This window comes from Osmerus mordax, chromosome 10, assembly GCF_038355195.1.
Source record: "Osmerus mordax isolate fOsmMor3 chromosome 10, fOsmMor3.pri, whole genome shotgun sequence".
Classification (NCBI taxonomy): domain Eukaryota; kingdom Metazoa; phylum Chordata; class Actinopteri; order Osmeriformes; family Osmeridae; genus Osmerus; species Osmerus mordax.
The window spans coordinates 14,462,545-14,480,731 of NC_090059.1; the positions used below are offsets into that span (position 1 = coordinate 14,462,545).

General features: G+C 41.8%; 3 protein-coding genes across 5 annotated transcripts; 1 reads left to right on the forward strand and 2 right to left on the reverse strand.

Moving 5' to 3' along the window:
* The first annotated feature begins 470 nt into the window (after positions 1–470).
* On the forward strand, positions 471–5,480 carry coasy (CoA synthase). The gene is made up of 10 exons (XM_067245034.1): positions 471–728; positions 1,269–2,005; positions 2,273–2,487; positions 3,047–3,178; positions 3,332–3,521; positions 3,918–3,982; positions 4,067–4,151; positions 4,558–4,655; positions 5,039–5,185; positions 5,337–5,480. The coding sequence occupies exons 2-10, from the start codon at positions 1,303–1,305 to the stop codon at positions 5,406–5,408; spliced, it is 1,707 nt and encodes a 568-aa protein (XP_067101135.1). The 5' UTR covers positions 471–728; positions 1,269–1,302; the 3' UTR covers positions 5,409–5,480.
* A 523-nt stretch (positions 5,481–6,003) lies between these two features.
* LOC136950598 (myosin light chain kinase, smooth muscle-like) lies at positions 6,004–12,715 on the reverse strand. Of its 3 annotated transcripts, none has more exons than XM_067245030.1 (15): positions 12,490–12,715; positions 11,623–11,793; positions 10,725–10,871; positions 10,233–10,363; positions 9,901–10,057; positions 9,480–9,791; positions 9,281–9,377; positions 8,923–9,126; positions 8,483–8,700; positions 8,101–8,224; positions 7,810–7,962; positions 7,576–7,705; positions 7,394–7,475; positions 7,046–7,186; positions 6,004–6,825 (listed from the first exon to the last, which is right to left on the reverse strand). In XM_067245030.1, exons 1-15 carry the CDS (start codon positions 12,710–12,712, stop codon positions 6,620–6,622), a joined length of 2,496 nt encoding a protein of 831 aa, XP_067101131.1. In that variant the 5' UTR covers positions 12,713–12,715; the 3' UTR covers positions 6,004–6,619. The 3 variants fall into 3 exon arrangements, with proteins under 3 accessions (XP_067101131.1, XP_067101133.1, XP_067101132.1); XM_067245032.1 differs by having other exon boundaries at positions 12,380–12,507; XM_067245031.1 differs by lacking the exon at positions 12,490–12,715 and having other exon boundaries at positions 11,623–12,240.
* Positions 12,716–14,022: 1,307 nt separating this feature from the next.
* Positions 14,023–17,119, reverse strand: LOC136950950 (EF-hand calcium-binding domain-containing protein 3-like). The gene is made up of 10 exons (XM_067245485.1): positions 17,001–17,119; positions 16,650–16,780; positions 16,355–16,425; positions 16,000–16,143; positions 15,819–15,893; positions 15,591–15,711; positions 15,247–15,395; positions 14,926–15,086; positions 14,622–14,747; positions 14,023–14,421 (listed from the first exon to the last, which is right to left on the reverse strand). The coding sequence occupies exons 1-10, from the start codon at positions 17,004–17,006 to the stop codon at positions 14,182–14,184; spliced, it is 1,224 nt and encodes a 407-aa protein (XP_067101586.1). The 5' UTR covers positions 17,007–17,119; the 3' UTR covers positions 14,023–14,181.
* Between the last annotated feature and the right edge of the window lie 1,068 nt (positions 17,120–18,187).

The window sequence follows — 18,187 nt, forward strand, 5'->3', positions numbered from 1 at the left end:
ACCTTTCTCACCTTTCAATCCTTAAACAGGACACAGTCTATTTGTGGAGCTTAAGTGTCACACCAGTAACATTTTATTGTATTTTTAAATTAGATGCTATGTTCCAGTGACTGGTAGTAAATTATGTTGGATGTTTCATTTCATTCTTACTGTAGGCTAATCGTTGTTTATTTTATTTTTTATTTTACTTTGTGATGGGTGTTGCCTATTTATGTATGCGATGAAATAAACAACAATTAACAAACACAATATGATTGCGATTATATATTTTTCTACTCAAGAACAGGATTAGCCTACATAAAGTTAAAAACGTCTTATCTGGTTGTTAATGGCAGTTGGCAAACCAGTGTAGGTGCATTTTGACTGGACCGGAGTGCGGCTACTGTATGCTAAAATTACAGGATTGAGTATAAAAAAATGAATTGAAAGGAATAACACACATCATATCACAATCACATGTTGAAAAGGTGATAAACTAAAATGGATTAGACTACATTTCCCGGATATCCTAAATGTTTTCCAGCCAATGAGCAGTCTGTTTACCATGTTCGTGCAGCTTTTTCCTGCCTACTACCCAAGCTATCTATTTGACAGGTCAGATAGTATTGGCTAAATGACCGTGATTTGAACGAAATCGTAAGAATGTTCATAAGATCATTATAATGTAGTATGTATTGTGCTTGTATTTACATTTGCAACATCCTCCAAAATCCCTGGCTTGCATACGAGTAAGTTAACTATACAGAGCTAGCGTAACTAGCTAGCAATTTGGACCTAAGCATACATGTACAAAGCTAACTAGCTAGTTACCTTGATCAGACATAAGTTAGATAGCAATATTCAAAGTAGACTAACGATACCCCACATTGCCAGGCAATATAATTGATATGTATGGAGCTAGCTAGCTACCAGTAATATACCTAGCTACCAGTAATATACCTAGCTAGATGGTTGACATCGGGAGGGACTGCTGGTTAACGTTTTTAGCTACTTCGCCACTTGTTTGAGATGTTAGATAATTACATATTTTATCACTTCGAGTGGTACTTTACCCCATGGCGACGATGGTCTAATACCAGTAAACTGTGATTAGACAACTGACATTGTTTTTGAATGTTTGTTAGCGAGCCTATCCTGAAATGTATAACAGACAGTAGTAGCTAGTTTGTTTAGAGGTCAATCTCAAGTGTTCAGTCTACTATAATTAACCGACTAGGTTGTGAACTGTTTACAATACTGATTCCCTGCTGACTCTTCTCCCCTTTTAGACACTGAATCAAGTGTTCCTGTCCAGTTGCTACCATGTCCATGTTCAGCACAGGTATACTGGTGCTCACCTCACCTCTGCACACCCTCCCCCTGCGCATTGCTCCAGTTCTTAGCTCTGCTGCACAGGTAGTGGAGCGCACCCTCTATGTCCACCTTCACCCAGGCCTTAACCTGAGTAGTGGCGGCCAGCCTCGGCCTGTCTTCATCCCCCCTGTGGTGGATCTTTCCAGCCTTATTACCCGCCTCTACAGCAATGCAGCAGATATCTGTGGGCACCTAGATATCCGTGTGCTGCTCACCAATGTCCGCAGCCAGGCTGGTTCTTCAAGCCACGGAGGTTCAAGTGGCCCCTTTCCAAGTCCTCAGATCCTCTCCCAGTCCCCAGAGGTGGTACTGACAGATTTCCCCCTACAAGACCCTGGCCAGTCCTTGCTTGTATCCCAGTGTTTGCAGAAGTACGCCGGCCACTGTTACGTCTGTAACCCTGGGTTGGCCTCGGTGCTGCTTCACCCCGAGCTGCAGAAACTACAGAAGGAGGAGGAGATGGGGCAGGTGGAAGAGGAGGGACAAAAGGGCTGTGAGATGAAGTTGGAGCCCATGGAGATCTACAGTGATGTGGTGGTTGGGGGAACATTTGACCGCCTTCACGGTGCACACAAGACTCTGTTAAACATCTCGTGCCTTTTGGCGAACAGGCGATTCCTTATTGGTGTGTGTGACCAGGAGTTACTGAAAAGTAAGTGGATTAGTCGTAGCTGAAACAGTGAACTGGTTAAACTTGGGCAGCTGGGCATTATCAGTTCTTTGTATTTCTGTATGTTTCTTTTTCTGGGTAAGTCTTAGCATTTTTACACAGCACAAGGTACTTGGTACTATAATTTTAGCTTGTAAATAACCCAGAGAACAATGATGTATTTATCTAAATATAGTTAAAACTACATTCTAAGCTCTTAATTGAGTTGCCTTTTCCCTGCCATTCTCCTCCTCCTCCTTCTGGTCGTAGAGAAGGTTCTGAAGGAGCTGATCGAACCTTACACCCTGAGGGTCCAGCGGCTCAGAGAGTTCCTGTTGGATGTCAAACCTTCGCTGCAGTATGAGATTGTACCCCTGTCGGACCCTTTTGGACCCTCCGTGGTCGACACCAAGCTGCAGTGCATCATAGTCAGCGAGGAGACCAGGAAGGGAGGCGAGGCAGTGAATAGGAAACGCCTTGAAAATGTAAGGTGGCCGATGTGTCTTGTCATTTCAGTGTACCTCATTGTGATGCCTTCAAGTTAATCATAAAGGTTTGGGGATGGTGTACATTGTTAGCATTGCACCGTCTCTTTGAGACTATAGCAGTCGGGGCCCATTGAGGCAGCACAAGCTAAGTGATCTTTGAACTGGTGGCCAAGAAAAGTTAGCGGACGATGTCAATTATCACGGGAAACTTCCTCAGTGGTGTGCTGTAATGTTTTAGATTAGATAAAACTTTAATTATCCCCAGAGGGAAATTCATATATCACAGCAACACCAAGAAAATGTACATCAAAAAGATGAATATAATAAAGAATCCAAGTATGCACAGTAATAATCCAAGTATTCACTGTAAAGATGCAAGTATACACGTAATATTAAAAGTATACACAGTAATAATACAAGTTGACTTGCACTCCTACACTAACTGATGAGTTAGTGTGTGTAATATTTCTGTTTTGTTTAGATCTGGTTCTGTTTTAACCATGTGTAGTTTGGAGCAAACCACACAATTAGTTTATATTTGTTTGCCAAACTCCAGGGGCTTCCAGGGCTGGTATTACACGAGATCCAGCTGCTGAAGGATGCTCACCACACAGAGACCGAGGAGGAAAAGATCAGCTCATCCAGCCTTCGCTCACGCCTCTTAGGCACCCTCCTCAGAGCCCCAAAAGTATGCCCATTTCCATCTTTCATACCGACCTTTGGTACCATCCCAATTTAGCATATTTCAATGGATGCAGCTATTACGAAGCGGTCTGAATCTTTTTAAGGAGGCCATCTCATACACCCCTTTTCCGTATATCCCTGGTCCCTCTTGACTCAGGACATGCCCCATCTCCCAGCTGTACCCTATGTGATTGGCCTGACGGGGGTGAGCGGCAGTGGGAAGAGCTCCATTGCCAGGCGTATGGAGGCCCTTGGAGCGGCACGCATCGACAGCGACCAGCTTGGCCATGAAACGTACCGTCCAGGGGCGAGAGCCTACCACAGGGTGGTGGAAGAGTTCGGCACTGGTGAGGGAATGTCTCTTTGTTTGGTGCACTGTTGGAAGGTCTCCTGGGTCACTTCACACTTAGTGTGATTACAGTGTTTCCCACAGAAGGTGATTGTATTTGTGGCAGTAGGCAGAGGCGGAGCCAGACGTTGTAAAGATTTGTGGCTCAGCCCAAACTATGTCCTAGTATCGGTTAGATGTAAGTGTAGACTTCAACAAGCATTTTTTATTGCATTTTTGGGATCTGAATTTCACTGTATGAATTTGAAAAAGGCTGTGGAAGTGGGTATCTATGAATCTGTTAACATTGTTGGGGGGGGATTTTCCTCAAGTTGATATAAACCAACTGAAAATAATGCATAAAATGTTCATACAGAAGTAGCCTGTTTAAATAAAGCTTCACTTCTCATTTCAGATGTTCTAAATGAGGATAAAACTATCAATAGACGAATGCTAGGAAGAAAAGTATTTGGAAACAAGGTAACGCAGGTCATAAACTGTATTACAATTTGTACTGAATTAGGAGATATGTTTCTGATGTTAAGGATATCACTGTATTTGTAGGACAGGCTGAAAGCACTTACTGACATTGTGTGGCCTGAGATAGCACTTCTGGTCAAGGACAGAATCCAAGAAGCTGGAGATCAAGGTATGTCATTGGAAGCTGTGGATTGATGTTTCTGTGGATAGGCCTACATTTAGTCATTTTACACTTAGTCATTTAGCAGACGCTCTTATCCAGAGCAAATTACAGTAAGTACAGGTACATTCCCCGAGGCAAGTAGGGTGAAGTGCCTTGCCCAAGGACACAGCGTCATTTGGCACGACCAGGAATCGAACTTGCAACCTTCATATTACTAGCCTGATTCCCTAACCGCTCAGCCATCTGACCTACATGTGCAGTATGGATGATATGTTAGCTGCTATGTTGGAGTTGACTGCCTGACATTCACACAGCTACATTGGCCGTGAATGTGTCTAAATATAAAATGTAATTTATTCATGTACAAATTATAAGTGTATCTCCATGTGACCCATGAATTCGTCCTACCCAGGTAAACGGGTGTGTGTGGTAGATGCGGCGGTTCTGCTGGAGGCTGGTTGGACAGACATTGTCCACGAGGTCTGGGTCGCTGTAATCCCTGTAGAGGAGGTAATAACCTATGTTACATCCCTGGCCCAGTCTATCCAAATTTAAAGGACATTTTCAAGGGAGGGTTCAGGAAATTCAAACAATCTTGTTTTTGTATCCAATAAGACAAAGTTTCTTTTCTGCTAACTAGTCCAAAAATGGTCTTGCCACCAGCCCTGTCTTGTGAATCTTGCTCAGGGATTGATGTTGATGTCAAAATATGTCCAATAGTTACACCCTCTGACACAGATGCACAATTGTTTCAATTTGTTATTTGAAGAAATGCAAGCTAATGAGAAGCATTTACTCTTAAATTTTCTATCATAAAATATTTTACTCCATACCCTGGTTTTCCCAAGTCAGTTACCGATGTTCCCTTTCTAATTTTCCCACTTCCCTACCAGGCAGTGCTGCGAATCACAGAGCGGGACGGCTTGCCGAAGGAAGATGCAGAGCGCAGACTAGAGAGCCAGTGGTCCAATGCGCGGCAGGTGGAGCAGGCTAATGTTGTGCTGTGCACGCTGTGGGAGCCAGAGGTCACCCAGAGACAGGTGAGGGCACAGCCAGAGGCACGGCCTTGGAACTGCAACTGAAGCATAAATCACATTTACTATGGCTACTCCATGCTATGTGATTTGTGGTTGGACAAACGAGTCATTGTCAACGGAGTGTAAACACACGTTTTCTTTCTCCATTTCTAAGGTACAAAAGGCCTGGAATCTCCTCCAGGAGAGAATCCTTCAGAGACAAGAAGAGGCCAAGTCACCATCATAAATTGTGGACAAAAATGGCCCTGAACACACACACACACACACACGAGTCATGCAGCCCCAAGTGAAAGACATAAACCTGTCCCAGCCGACCAAGGGATGAAATGTCACAAATGACAGACTGAATCATAGTCATCATTTAGTGGCGATGGCCCAACAGTTGAACAGTTGAAACGGCTGATGTGCCGTTCTCGCGAAACCAGGTGGATGTAACTCCGAACAAGACTCGGTGCCTAAATGACTTGTCACAGTAGTTTTTTAAATGTAGTTTGTTTATTAATTTACAATGCTGCATTTGTTAGCTGATTTTAAAAATGAAAATGGCCTGTGGATTTACATGGAAAGTGGTTAATGAGTTTGTGCCCTGTTGCTTAAAAATGGATCTGCTTTTATATATAAATCATTGTTTAGGCTGATTATGAAAGTCAGACAATCCTTACTATATATTCTGAAGACCAAAATGCACTGTAAATAAATTATATTTCAGACATCAAAATGAAGGAGTTTAAAACTATCCCACAACTTTCAAGTAAAATAAATGGATCATGATGAATCAGCTATACTTTAACCTTGATTCCAAGGGTTTCTCATCTTACTAGCAGACCCAAAGAATGCACAGTTGATAGTGAGTCTAGTTTCCTCAAAAACGTTATTCTTTTCAACACATAGAATTTTGACAAAAATGTTGACTTAATTAAAATGCTGCATGAAAAAACTGCTTTGTTCTTTCCATGTCGTGGACCAGAGAACAAATGTGAAATAAATCTAGTAGTATTCTAAAATGCACATACACAATATATATTACCTGTCCCTTTGTGCTTGTTTCCACTAAGTACATTTTGATAATGTTTTGAAACTCAGAAAGGCTATTTTCACCTTAAGAAACATTTAGTGTGGATCAACAGTTGAGACCATACCCAATCTCCCTCTCTGTTTTGTGTTATCTTCGGGTCATTCTGACCCATCAGTCATTGTGACCCCACCGTCGTATTGCGACAACTTTACTGCATACAAAAACAAAGTGAAGCATTTTCTTTTAACCGTTGGGCTCTCTCAGACCCTCCACATTGCGAAGGTTAGAAGAAAATTATTTTTATCTGTTTTTGTATTGGGTAAAATTGGGTAAATACAACGATGGTTCGTTATCAACCTTTGGGTTAGGGTTAGTGACCCGAAGGCAGCACAAGGGTTAAGTCTTTTCACAGCATCTGTTGTTCAGAGCTCAACAGTTAATTTGGCTGTAGACAGCGCCCTTCCTCGGTCATTGGTGGCTCTGCACTCGTAAACTCCAGAGTCGGCAGGAACCAGACCAGTCAGGACCAACACACATAGGCCCTCCTTTTCGTACTCAACAGTGACCCTGACAGACTGCTCAACAGGGATTCCATCATGGAGCCATTCTACCTGTGGTTCTGGGTGACCTGCCACAAGGCATGTAGGAAAGAGAAAAAAACAGAGTTAACACAGAGCATGCTACATGGAAAAGAACAATGAATCCATCCAGTGTCACATGAAGACCATGCACATGTTTGTGTTTTCTTGCTGATACCACCTTAGGTTCATGACATTTTATGTCGCAGAAGAAGCTGGCGAGGCATAATTAAGCATGAAACGTCTGATCGAAAAGACAAAGGACCTCACCCTGAATGTGGCTGGTCAGGCGGGCAGTGGCACCACTGGGTAAGGTGATGTCCTTTAGAACCTTGTCAAAGTAAGGCTCACTCTCTAGCTTCTTCTCCAAAGACTGGATTGCCAGCTTTGCTTCGGGGCCCCAGCTAGGTTCTGTATAAGGATATGAAAAACCATGCTTAACCAAGTGGAACACTGTAGGTTGTAATACAATCACCAACCCAGATGTAGCTGACCAGGTTCTAAATCGTATATAGGATTTTAAAAAACAATTGGGTTCTATCGACTTATTTAGCTGTTTCTGATTGGACGAGAGACGTTCCATGAGTTGAAATATAAGAGTAAGTTCATGTTTCTCACCCTCCCCAGAGCTGCATGGAGGATATGGCTTGCTGGAGAGGTTGGCCATACGTTGTAGTGCCAGAACAGCTTTACCTGTTTTCTTTAGTAGGAGGTAAGCAAAATTCACTGAATGGACAATACCAAGCATCTCTGATCTCTTCTCACAAATCAGTCAAATGTAGTTATTTTTGGTGAGGTACCCTCCATTTGCGCCTGGCCAGGAAGTGTTTCATCTTGTCTTTTCTGAGGGACTTGGTGGGTCGGCGGATCATGGAGGTGAAGGAAACCAACCAAGGGTGGGCCAGAGCCTCATCACATGACAGCCGACATCTAGACATTAAGAGGAGGGAAAATACAAGTATGCCATTTGTAAATGTACTTTGGTCTCTTGTCAACATGCCCTTATGTATCAACAGTCAAGTAGTGACACTTACCTTATGTCCTTCTTGAGAAGGGAGCCAATGAAGTCTTTAGCCTGGTCAGAGATGTCCTCAAAACTGTCTTCGTCAAACTTGTAGCAAGCAGCCGTCACTAGAGCCAAGGTCTCTGCATCACTGTTACCCTGGAATGGGGACTCACCACTCAACCTATGACAGGAGAGGCTAGATCTAGTATACTGTAAAGGTCTGTATTCTGTACACATCCTCCCTTTGCCACAAGAGTTGGATTGTTATAAGACAGTATTAGAGCAAGTTCATACGCTTCTCTGAATAAACATGACTCACAAGACAAAGCAAATGACTCCAATGCTCCACATGTCTGTTTTCAGGCCGACTGGTTCATAATTGATGACCTCAGGGGCCACAAACTCTGGGGTTCCATGCAACAACATCAGTGGAACAGCAGGATCTATAACAGACAGGTGACAAATTCAAGATTTCAAGTTGTACAATACTATAAACTACGCCCAACATATGAAACAATAATTGGATATTGACCTTGTTCAATAAATCTTACCTTAAGATATTCACTGGTCACAATTTACAATCTTGCAAGCTTTCTCCAAACCTCCACACTACCAGTGTATTATTAAAATTGAATTCATGATAATATACAAACTAGAAAAAGTTATCTTTCTGTACCACACACACACAAACACCGACCAACCTAGTCTATGGGCCAAGCCAAAATCAATGATCTTGATACGGGTTCCAGTGGTGTCCACACACACGATGTTCTCAGGCTTAAGGTCCAGATGGATGATATTCTGCTTGTGAACATACTGGATACCCTCCAGGAGCTGCTGCATGTAGCGAGCACATGTGGGCTCATTGTGTTCGTAGTTTTCGTCCACAATGCGTTCAAACAGCTCCCCGCCGGCGATGCTGGGGAGACAGACACACAGAGCCTATTCCTGAGTTCCCATGACACAGCTGAAAACAACTGGTATGTTCACAGTAGTAGATTTTTCGTATGGGGCCTGAAGGTAAAGAAAGGTTCAAGTAAAAGGACAGACCATTATCCTTTTACATTTCATCTTTGAAGAGATGGGTATTAGAATCACCACCTTGAACAGAAACTCAAGGCACAAAGTTAATCATACTCACTACTCCAACACCATGACAATCTCAGAATGGGTATGGTAAGCCCCCAGGCTCTGGACCAGTTTGGGGTGGTGGAGACAGTTCATAAGCTCAATTTCTCGGAGTGCTGCAGCTTTTTCCTTGGAACTGCGTCCTTTGTAAAATTTCCCAGCATGCACCTGACCTGTCTCCTTGTGAACCAGACGGAACACCTGTCCATACTTGCCCCTTTTTGAAACCATGAAACCATGTTTTGCATAAGACTTAATAGGGTAAACATATGACAAACTAGCAAAGTGTGCAGAAAATGTCTGTTTCTTTATGTTAAAGAGACTGACTATGTTGAAAACATGTTGAAAGGATAGAATTAACCAATACTTACACCCCCAGCTTCTCATGTATGTTGTAATGGTCTTTTACTTTGTTTTTGGTGTCAATGGTAAAAGTGACGTAAGATTCATGTTCTTCTTTCTTTTCTCCTTCAAATGTAAAACACAGCATCATAATGCACATGGAGTCACTGTGTAAAGTCCAGGCAACATACAGTGAAAGCTACCAGTAAAATACATCACGTATCTAACCTTTAGTGTCCATCTTGACGCAGTCGGACATGTTACTCGGCTCACTGGTCCCCACAGAGTTGGAGGCCCTCACCCTGAAGCGATACTGCCCCAGAGGCTCCAGGCCTGAGCGTACCCGATACGAGGTGTTCATACAGTGGGTGATCAGTTCAGTCCAGTCCCCAGGCTTGTCAGGAACCTCTTGTCTGACTTCTACTATGTAACCAGTGATGGCGCTTCCGCCGTCATAGCTAGGCCCAGTCCAGGAGAGGACCAAAGACTTGGAGGAGAGTTGGGAGATGACGGGGCTGGAGGCTGGGCGATGGGGGCGGTCTGAGGAGGTACATAATCATGCGTAAGGAGAGGTGACCTAACCATGACAAATATTATGTTTGGGTTGTTACTTGTTTGAAGGGGAACTAGATTTTCTCTTCGGCCTTACCTATGACACTGAGAACGACTGTGTGATAAGCACAGCCCCTTCGGTTCCTCACCACTAGGGTGTAGGAGCCGGCATCATCTGAACAAGTCTGGGATATCTCCACACAGCTCTCCGTCTCACGACTCTTTACATTGGTCCGTGGTCCATTTACAAGCACCTGTTGAGAGAGACGTTTTAGCAGTACTTAGCTAGGCCAGGTATACAGACTTTTTGCATCATACCTGAATAAAGGAAGTATTATCCTAGTATTTCCTGGAAGTAATCATTTGAACAGACGCAAATGCTGTGTTTTTTTTCCAATAGCTAATTTAACAGACAACAAACAGACATACCTTTTCTCTGTTGTGGACCCAGCAGGACACCACAGGAAGACAGAGACTGCTAAAGACACAGTGGAGTCTGGCAGGCTTCCCAACCCTAACCTCCACCTGCTCTTGGGAGCCCTGGAACTCCACTGGAGCACCTGTGTGAGAGGAATTCAGATTTTTCAGCTCGGCAGAAAACATACCTCCGTATGCCTGCGCCTCGTCCATTAATTGTATATGTAGCAGGGGACAAGTACCTTTCTTCTCAGCGTGAGAAATACATGGTGTTGCGTGGGAGGGTGTGAAATGGTTGAAATGGGTGAGTGCGTGAGACTTTAGAGCCCTGGTGGAACTAGTATGCATTTGGACTTCATGTACACAAATAACTTCGCAGTTTTGTGTGTCCTAACCAAGAGCACTCTATAATGGATAGAGCAGCGTACACAACATCTCATCGCATTTTTCACCAGACAGGATGAAGCGGTATTTTGTCACACAGGAAGTAGTTGTTTCTCTCACCGTTGTGTAACAAGGAAACACTGAGAGGCTGACTTCCTGCGATAATGCCATTATTTGTGTCATCACGTCCGGCTTCAATTTTGCAATTCCTCAGAGGTTCTTTAACATGAGAATCCTTAAGAGGATGCGTAGGGGTCTGTTTGTTTCCTAAGACATCATGGAGAGACAAACGGAGCAAAGTGAGTTCAATTGAATAAGTAATATCAATAAAATATCCATGACAAAATTGATGTGTATCTGTGTCTGTTCATACATGCATTCTTATGTTTTCATGTTGATAGATAACCACTTCAAATCTCCATTACCAAGACCTTCAGCTAACATCAGCAAGGAGACATGCACCATTAATTTAATCTGATCTAAATCTTAGCTGAGTGGAATTCTAGTTCTTATGTGAGGGTTGTCTTTTATTGAAATATTTTTACTGTTGATTGTTTTTTCTACAGGTACACTCTTGCACTCTTGTGGGGAGTTTCATATTGTTCAATTGTAACTTGTTTAACTGCATGCTCTTATGGTTCTTCCCTTTGGCACTTATTTGGTTTTCCAAAATAAATGTAAATTGAAGTTACAAGTTAGTTGAGAGCAGCGGCCAGACACTTTAAAAAGAAAGGTAATCTTTGCGTGTATGATGAGTAGCCCTGCCTGTGATTGGAATGCCCAAGTATGACTTCAGGGTCTCAAGGAATGTCTGTGGTTTATGGTGACATTAGTAACCATACCAACGGTGTAATTGTCTGTTTACCAATAGCTTGTTCCCACTCATGATACTTTTGATAACTACTCCGGCACCATTGCAATAACAATCCTATGTTATTGTATCCAAGTCTGAGACAGCCAAATACTTAAGATATATTATTTCCATCTTTCATCATTATGTATATGAGAAAAGTCTTACCTTTAGATGCGTTTTCCAGCTTGCTGTTCCCCGGAACATCAAGCTGTGCTCCCCTTTCTACAAACTTGGGGGCAGATGGCTTAAGCACCAGATGAAAAGTTGACACAAAGGTCTTCCGAGGGCTCGGACCACCTTGTTCCATCCTCAGGGTGGAGAGATAGACAAACCTGGCTAAAGCAACACCAACAAGTTCATCAATTACATCCTAAATAGTGTTCCTAAGATGCGTACGATTTTTGTACACATCCACCTGTTTATATCTGTGAGTAAAATCCATGGACGGCTGCAGCACACTACTGAGACCACGACTGATACTCATGCCCACCACAGGAAACTGCTAACTTTATCAGACCCAATTAGGAGGCGAGCCTTCCCCTCTCTCACTACAGAGAGAGCAATAAAGAGAAAGAGAGAGCGAGTGTGGTAATGCAGGCAAGGAGTCAGCGTCTTTGGGACGAAAGTGCACGAGGTCTTTACTTGGGAATAAACAAGGTTCAACAAAAACAAAGGTCAGGAAACAAAGGTCAGACGCCACACGGCCATAACATGAAAGAATAAGACTCCACAACGAAGTGGAAAACATCTCGGCTTATATAGCCGCCCTAATTAGTCCCAACATAAAACATGTGCGCACTAGAACTCCGGTGACGCAGACCGGCGCACCGTCGCCGTCCGCTCCGTGACAGTGAGAGAGTGCGAGACACAAAAAAGAAAGTGAAATGGGAAAGGGTGGATAAGAAATGTACAATGTGCTCACCTGAAGAGGTTGTTATAAAAAATTAGAGATACTACACACTCGTGTCTTCCATTTAACGAGAATACTTTGACAGGACATTACATCAAGACTACAGAGAAAAACAGACTTACCTAATGCTTTGTGGTTGCAGTTGAGCAAACCTTTAGTGACACGGAATCTTGGAGAACAAGTAGGGCAGCTTTTAAAGAAGAAATTATAAAGAAAAAAAAAGAAAAAAAAAGTGCTTCCATTTTTATATATATATATATATGAATGAGACAGTAATTCTTTGGTTATAATGTATTTGGTTATATGTGATAAATATGAGTGTGGCCATATGTCAGTATGACCCATTCAAGTGTTAAATCATTGGGTACATGCCCAGACAGAAAGCACATTGTTTTTCCTTGACAGCTTCACTAAGGTGTGTCATTGTGTTGTGGCACGCCTTCCGCTTGTGATATGACAGTAAAAGACGTCACTCTCTCATGGACATTCATTTTGTAGTGTCACTTAAGTTGGTGCTCCTCCAATTCTTTTCCCCTTTAAAACCCAGTTAAAATACGTTGGCAAATCACTTAACATGGTGGTGGTAGCTGTACTCAAAGCTCAGACTCAACAATTTCACAAGAGCTATGAAAACAGAAATAAATGACCATAGATTTCCATTAATGCACATGTATGTGCATTACATGTGTTCAACAATAAAACTATGTGAATAGCTTCTCAGTTGTTTTTTTCTCTGAAGTATTAAGTCAATCCAGGGAAAACCATAATGAATGACTATATTTATCACTTTAGTCAACAAACATTCTCATTAGGTCTGAAGTGGAAAACAGGCATGGGACATTTAAGTAATCCCATATGCCATGTGCATCCCAGTAATCCCATATGCCAAAGTGCACAGCATGCCAGTCATGCACTTTGTGTTAAGTCTTTATTGTGAAGACTGTTTACTTACAAAGTGAGATACAAAGTGTCTTTAACCATAGATTGTAATCTAATCTATATCGTTAATTGTGAATAAATAATCTGATAATCATCATAATGCATTTTTTATGTGTCCGAAATGCTAGATGTATCCGTCATAGAGCTGGAAACACCACATAAATGGAAATTGAGCTTTAAAGAAATTGGTTTTGTCCACGGTTCTCAGACAATATTACATAGCATATCATGGAAACACAACAATCGTTAATTTACACATTCCATTCCACTTCGGCACACTAATTTTCAATCAGAAAGAACTTTTGCTAATTTATTGGAATTCAAAACAGGAAAGCAAAGACTGGGACGGGCAATGTTTTCGTTGTATGACTTGGTATTTCAACTATGTAATTGTTTTGCATCCTGTTTCCCACAAACCCCTTCACTACTTATAAGGTCCTCGGTCTACCAGTCAAGATTCTCCTAACATTCCAGCCATCATGTTGAGAAACATGATTTAACTGGGAAATAGTGCCCCCCAATGTCTAAACGTTTCACTCATTATCCAGAGAAGATAAAAGTCAAACAAAATCACTATAGAAGGCTTTTATCTCGTCCATTTTTCCTGACAGCATTAATTTGGCAACCAAATTATAAGAGAGATATGTTTAATGAAAGGGCAACTCAGGCAAATGCACAGGCACAAATACTTTTGCACTACACATTTCACATGGACTATGAATCTAATGGACCGTTTGATTCACACCGGCTATGAAAAGCACATTTGGCAACCACACATCTGTCAATAGATTAACAAGATGCTGACATTCATTGACATTATGATTTATTGACATTGAAATACTGAATTATTTTAATGGGAAACATGAATTCAGTTGTCAGCCTGAGGGCACGAGTGTGGCCAGGGGAAGGGGCAAGTTCCACCTGTCCTGCAGGTCTTGGGGCTGGAGCATGTTTCTGCAGCCACTCCAGCTCCAGGTGTAGGTTGAGAAGGTGTCAGGGAAGGCCTTGAAGCCCAGCGCTCGATGGTAGACCTGAAGGGAGCCCCAGGACTTCCAAGCATCACGTTGTTTGTAATGGGTCAGTGTGTCCAGGAAGCTGTTCAGACCCTTTTTGCACTGGGTTCATGGGAGGTGGAGGGGGAGTAAGACAAACACATAGAAATAGAGAGAGGAAAAATGAATAAATGGACAACTAGAGGACAAATGGGAAAGACAGTGAAAGGCATAGCATTTATTTTATGTTATATACAGATATTCTTTTTATATAAATAGTAACTTGTAGAAAAAAATAACCTTAAATCAAAACATAACACTACCTTGTATTGTATCTGGTTGATGTCATTATAGGTGAGACACTTCCGGTTTTTCATTTGCAATTTTATCTTGACCTTTACTGGAGTGATCAGATCCTTTGTCTCTGTCCCTGGGTGCTGAAAAGACAGCTGAGGAGGAATGATGAGGAGAGGATGGAGGATGGAGAGATAGAGAGTGAGATATTCTACAAAAACAATCATATCTATAGCCTATTCCCAAACAAAGCAATCAGTATGACACAAACTGTGTGCATTTGAAGTGTATTTTTTAATCCATATTGGTTAATCATAAAACATTTGGGTGTACCTGTCTTATGTGCTCTTCTATCTCCACATCATTCCTGGTTTTGGCTGACAGACTCTCTGTTGCAGCTGGAGTGGGTTTCTTGATTACCCTCTTGCCCACGACAGTGTTTGACAGTGACACGTTCAGACTGGGCCGCTTGGAGTATGGGCTTGTTGATGGGGCTTGGGGATCAAGGGTCAAAGTTAAATTCAACAGCAAACTACTATTAAGTTCAGCTTGATTTACCAGACTACTACACTCATGACCCACACTCGTGCTAATGTAAAACACATGTATACACACACAAAATACAAACACAGAATATATTTCTGTTTCTCATACCATAAGGTAGGATATACTTCATCAGCTGTTTAGGCTGTAAACCTATGAGATGAGCTCCCTTGGCGTAGTACGTGAGCACATGGCCCCGGTCTTCAAACACCTGTGGCGCCGCACACCAAATGTGATGTAGCGATTTCTTGTGGTAGTACCTGCATGAGAAAATGAAATTATTTTTATTCAAAGTCATTTTGGTCGCTTAGGAAGTAGCCTAAGTCTTTAAAGAACAATTCCAATCAAACAATAAGGTAGTTTATGAAATTGGACCAGACCATCAGTCACTCACTACCCAACTGTTAAGCTCACACATTCTATTCATGCCGTATATAATGTAATCATAACATTACCTAATTATCTCTCCAGTGGCAATACTGGGAATTAAGCCGGCATTCAGCATCTTATCCAGGGCATTGTAGAATACAGTGTCAATCACCACCACTACCTGAGAAGGGTCTGGTGGAGGCTCCACTTTTGAGAAAAGGAAGAAAGAGAATGAGACAATATTATCAGTCACAGGAGCAACAAAGTACATGCAGTACAGTAAAATAATCTCAGTCCTAAAGAAAGTAACAGACCTTTCATACATGTGGTAAATTTCTGACTGTCTGTCATTAGAGACAGGAAGTCCTGAAACCCCACCTCACCATCCCCTAAAACAAAAGCACACCAATTAGTACTTGTATCATTATGTTACATCATAGCTACACCGTTTTACACCATTTTAATGTGCTATGTTATATTTCTCAGTCAGCATACCATCATAATCAGCTCTGTGTAGACAAGTCTCTGTTTCTGAAGGGCTAAGTTTCATATCCACTGTTTCCAGTAAGGAGGAGAGCCCCTCTGCATTGATGATGCCCCTAGAGCTGGTGGCAAACAGGTCAAACGCTGCTCGGAATGCTTTGAAACAGAAGACATAAACAATTTGTTTCGCAAATGTTTTTTTAATCAAGTTTGAGGTAGACACTGCAGGGACAATATTACAAGGTAGAGATAGCTCAGTATAGGGTGCATTTCAAGCAGATGTCAGTTCACTGAGCAGTGTCCACATACTATTGGCCATTTAATGTAGATGAATACACAATGCCATGAATCCTATAGTGTGACTCACCTTCAACCTGAGCATCAGACAGAGTTTCATCTGGTGCCATAGTGGCCAAGTCCTTCATTTGGCCAATACACCTTAGGTCAAACAGTGGTCAAGGGTCAATGACTTAAATCATAAACTGACTCAAACTGACTTAATTACTCTCAATTTCATTACAGGAAACTACAGGAAAACATACATACTTACTCATCCTCCTATTTACTGATATAGATAAAAACATAAAAATAACAACATAAACTGATGTGTACGTTTAGTGCGTAATTTCTGCGTCTCCCCACATTCTGCCACAGTAACTCACAACGAATGCAGAACATCACTGAAGTCTTGTGCGTTGTCAAATTCATGCTGTTTTCCAGAATCTCGGTGCTTAATCCGAGTCTTGGGGTCCGTTTTTTGGCTGCTAGCCTGTCTTTTAGAGTTATTGGCACCCTACAAAGAAAGAATTGGGCTACATTTAATGTGATTCCATGGAATAACGATACATCTAGTCAGCATGATGATTTATGACAGTCAACACATTTGGTAGTTATTCCCCCTGTAGGGTTGTCCCATATTCACAAACACCAGTTTAATGTATCTTTGTGGATGGAAATGGTAGCAAAAGCCGACATTGATCCTGTAATTTATTTTTGGATGTTATGCTACTAACCATCATCGTGTCTGAAGGAGTTCTTTGATAATCTGTCTGATGCAGCAACACTTCTCCCAAGCATTCACATAGCTGGATAATTTACACTTAAGACAGAAAACATACAATTCCCATGCTCGCATGTCATTTCTGGCGATAGATAAGATACTGAAACGATGAAGAAGCTCTAAATTATAGACTAAACAAAAACTGACCAATGGAGGATACTACACATACAATGTTGTATGCAGACAGAGTAAGAGAGAGTGAGAGAGAGAGCAAAGAACAAATTGGAGACTGCGCCCCCTCTATGTTCGCAGCAACAATACCTAATCAGGGACGTAAGCTAATACATACACCCTCGCCAAAGAGTATAGAAGCACTATACAAAATAAGTTATTTGCCCTCACTTCTGACATAAGCGTCACTCAGCAATGCAACTGTGACATCATCACCCATATGATCACCGGTTTTCAGATGACCTTTTTATGTTTTATATAAACAAAATCTTGCTTGGTTTCTTTTTCTACTGGATTAAATGATAGAAAGTTAGTTTCCTGCATACGCTATGAAAGTAAAATGTAGCCTTCTGTAAAATGTATGGTACATCACTTTGTTCTCCTTTAACCTGAAATACTCTTCAGCAACCACGTTTCACGCCAATGAGGAAATGTAACATGATTAGAAAATAAAATGTTATTATATTTGTGAATACTTTCCTCGCCGACAACTTCGCCGGTTAAAATACAACTCCCAGAAACCCTAAGCGGAAAATGACATTGGCGCGAAGATGACGTCACAGCAACAACGCGAGGCATGGGATTTGTTATAGTAGCGTTACTGAACGCATGGGGGGCATACTAGTACATTTACAGGTCAGTAAACAAAGATGCATGAGATTCATATTTAGTTTACTTTGTCTAATGTTTGTCTGCATAAACGTTTGTACAGGGGTCAGTTAACGGACACGTACTTGTTTATGAATAGTTTTTCTTCTTTCTGCTGTACTCAGATTAGGGTAGGTCACAGTGCCCCTTGGCTTGCTTGCTAGCTAGCTAGCTGTCGACTATTTTAGAGTCAGCTAGCTAGAATAGATTTACGTTACATTATATTTTAAATGAGTGCTCTGTCTAATCTTGCTCTGGGTAAGGAATATGTGCACACTGTCTTTTTATTTCTAGATATATTGCTCATTTTCTGTTGCTACT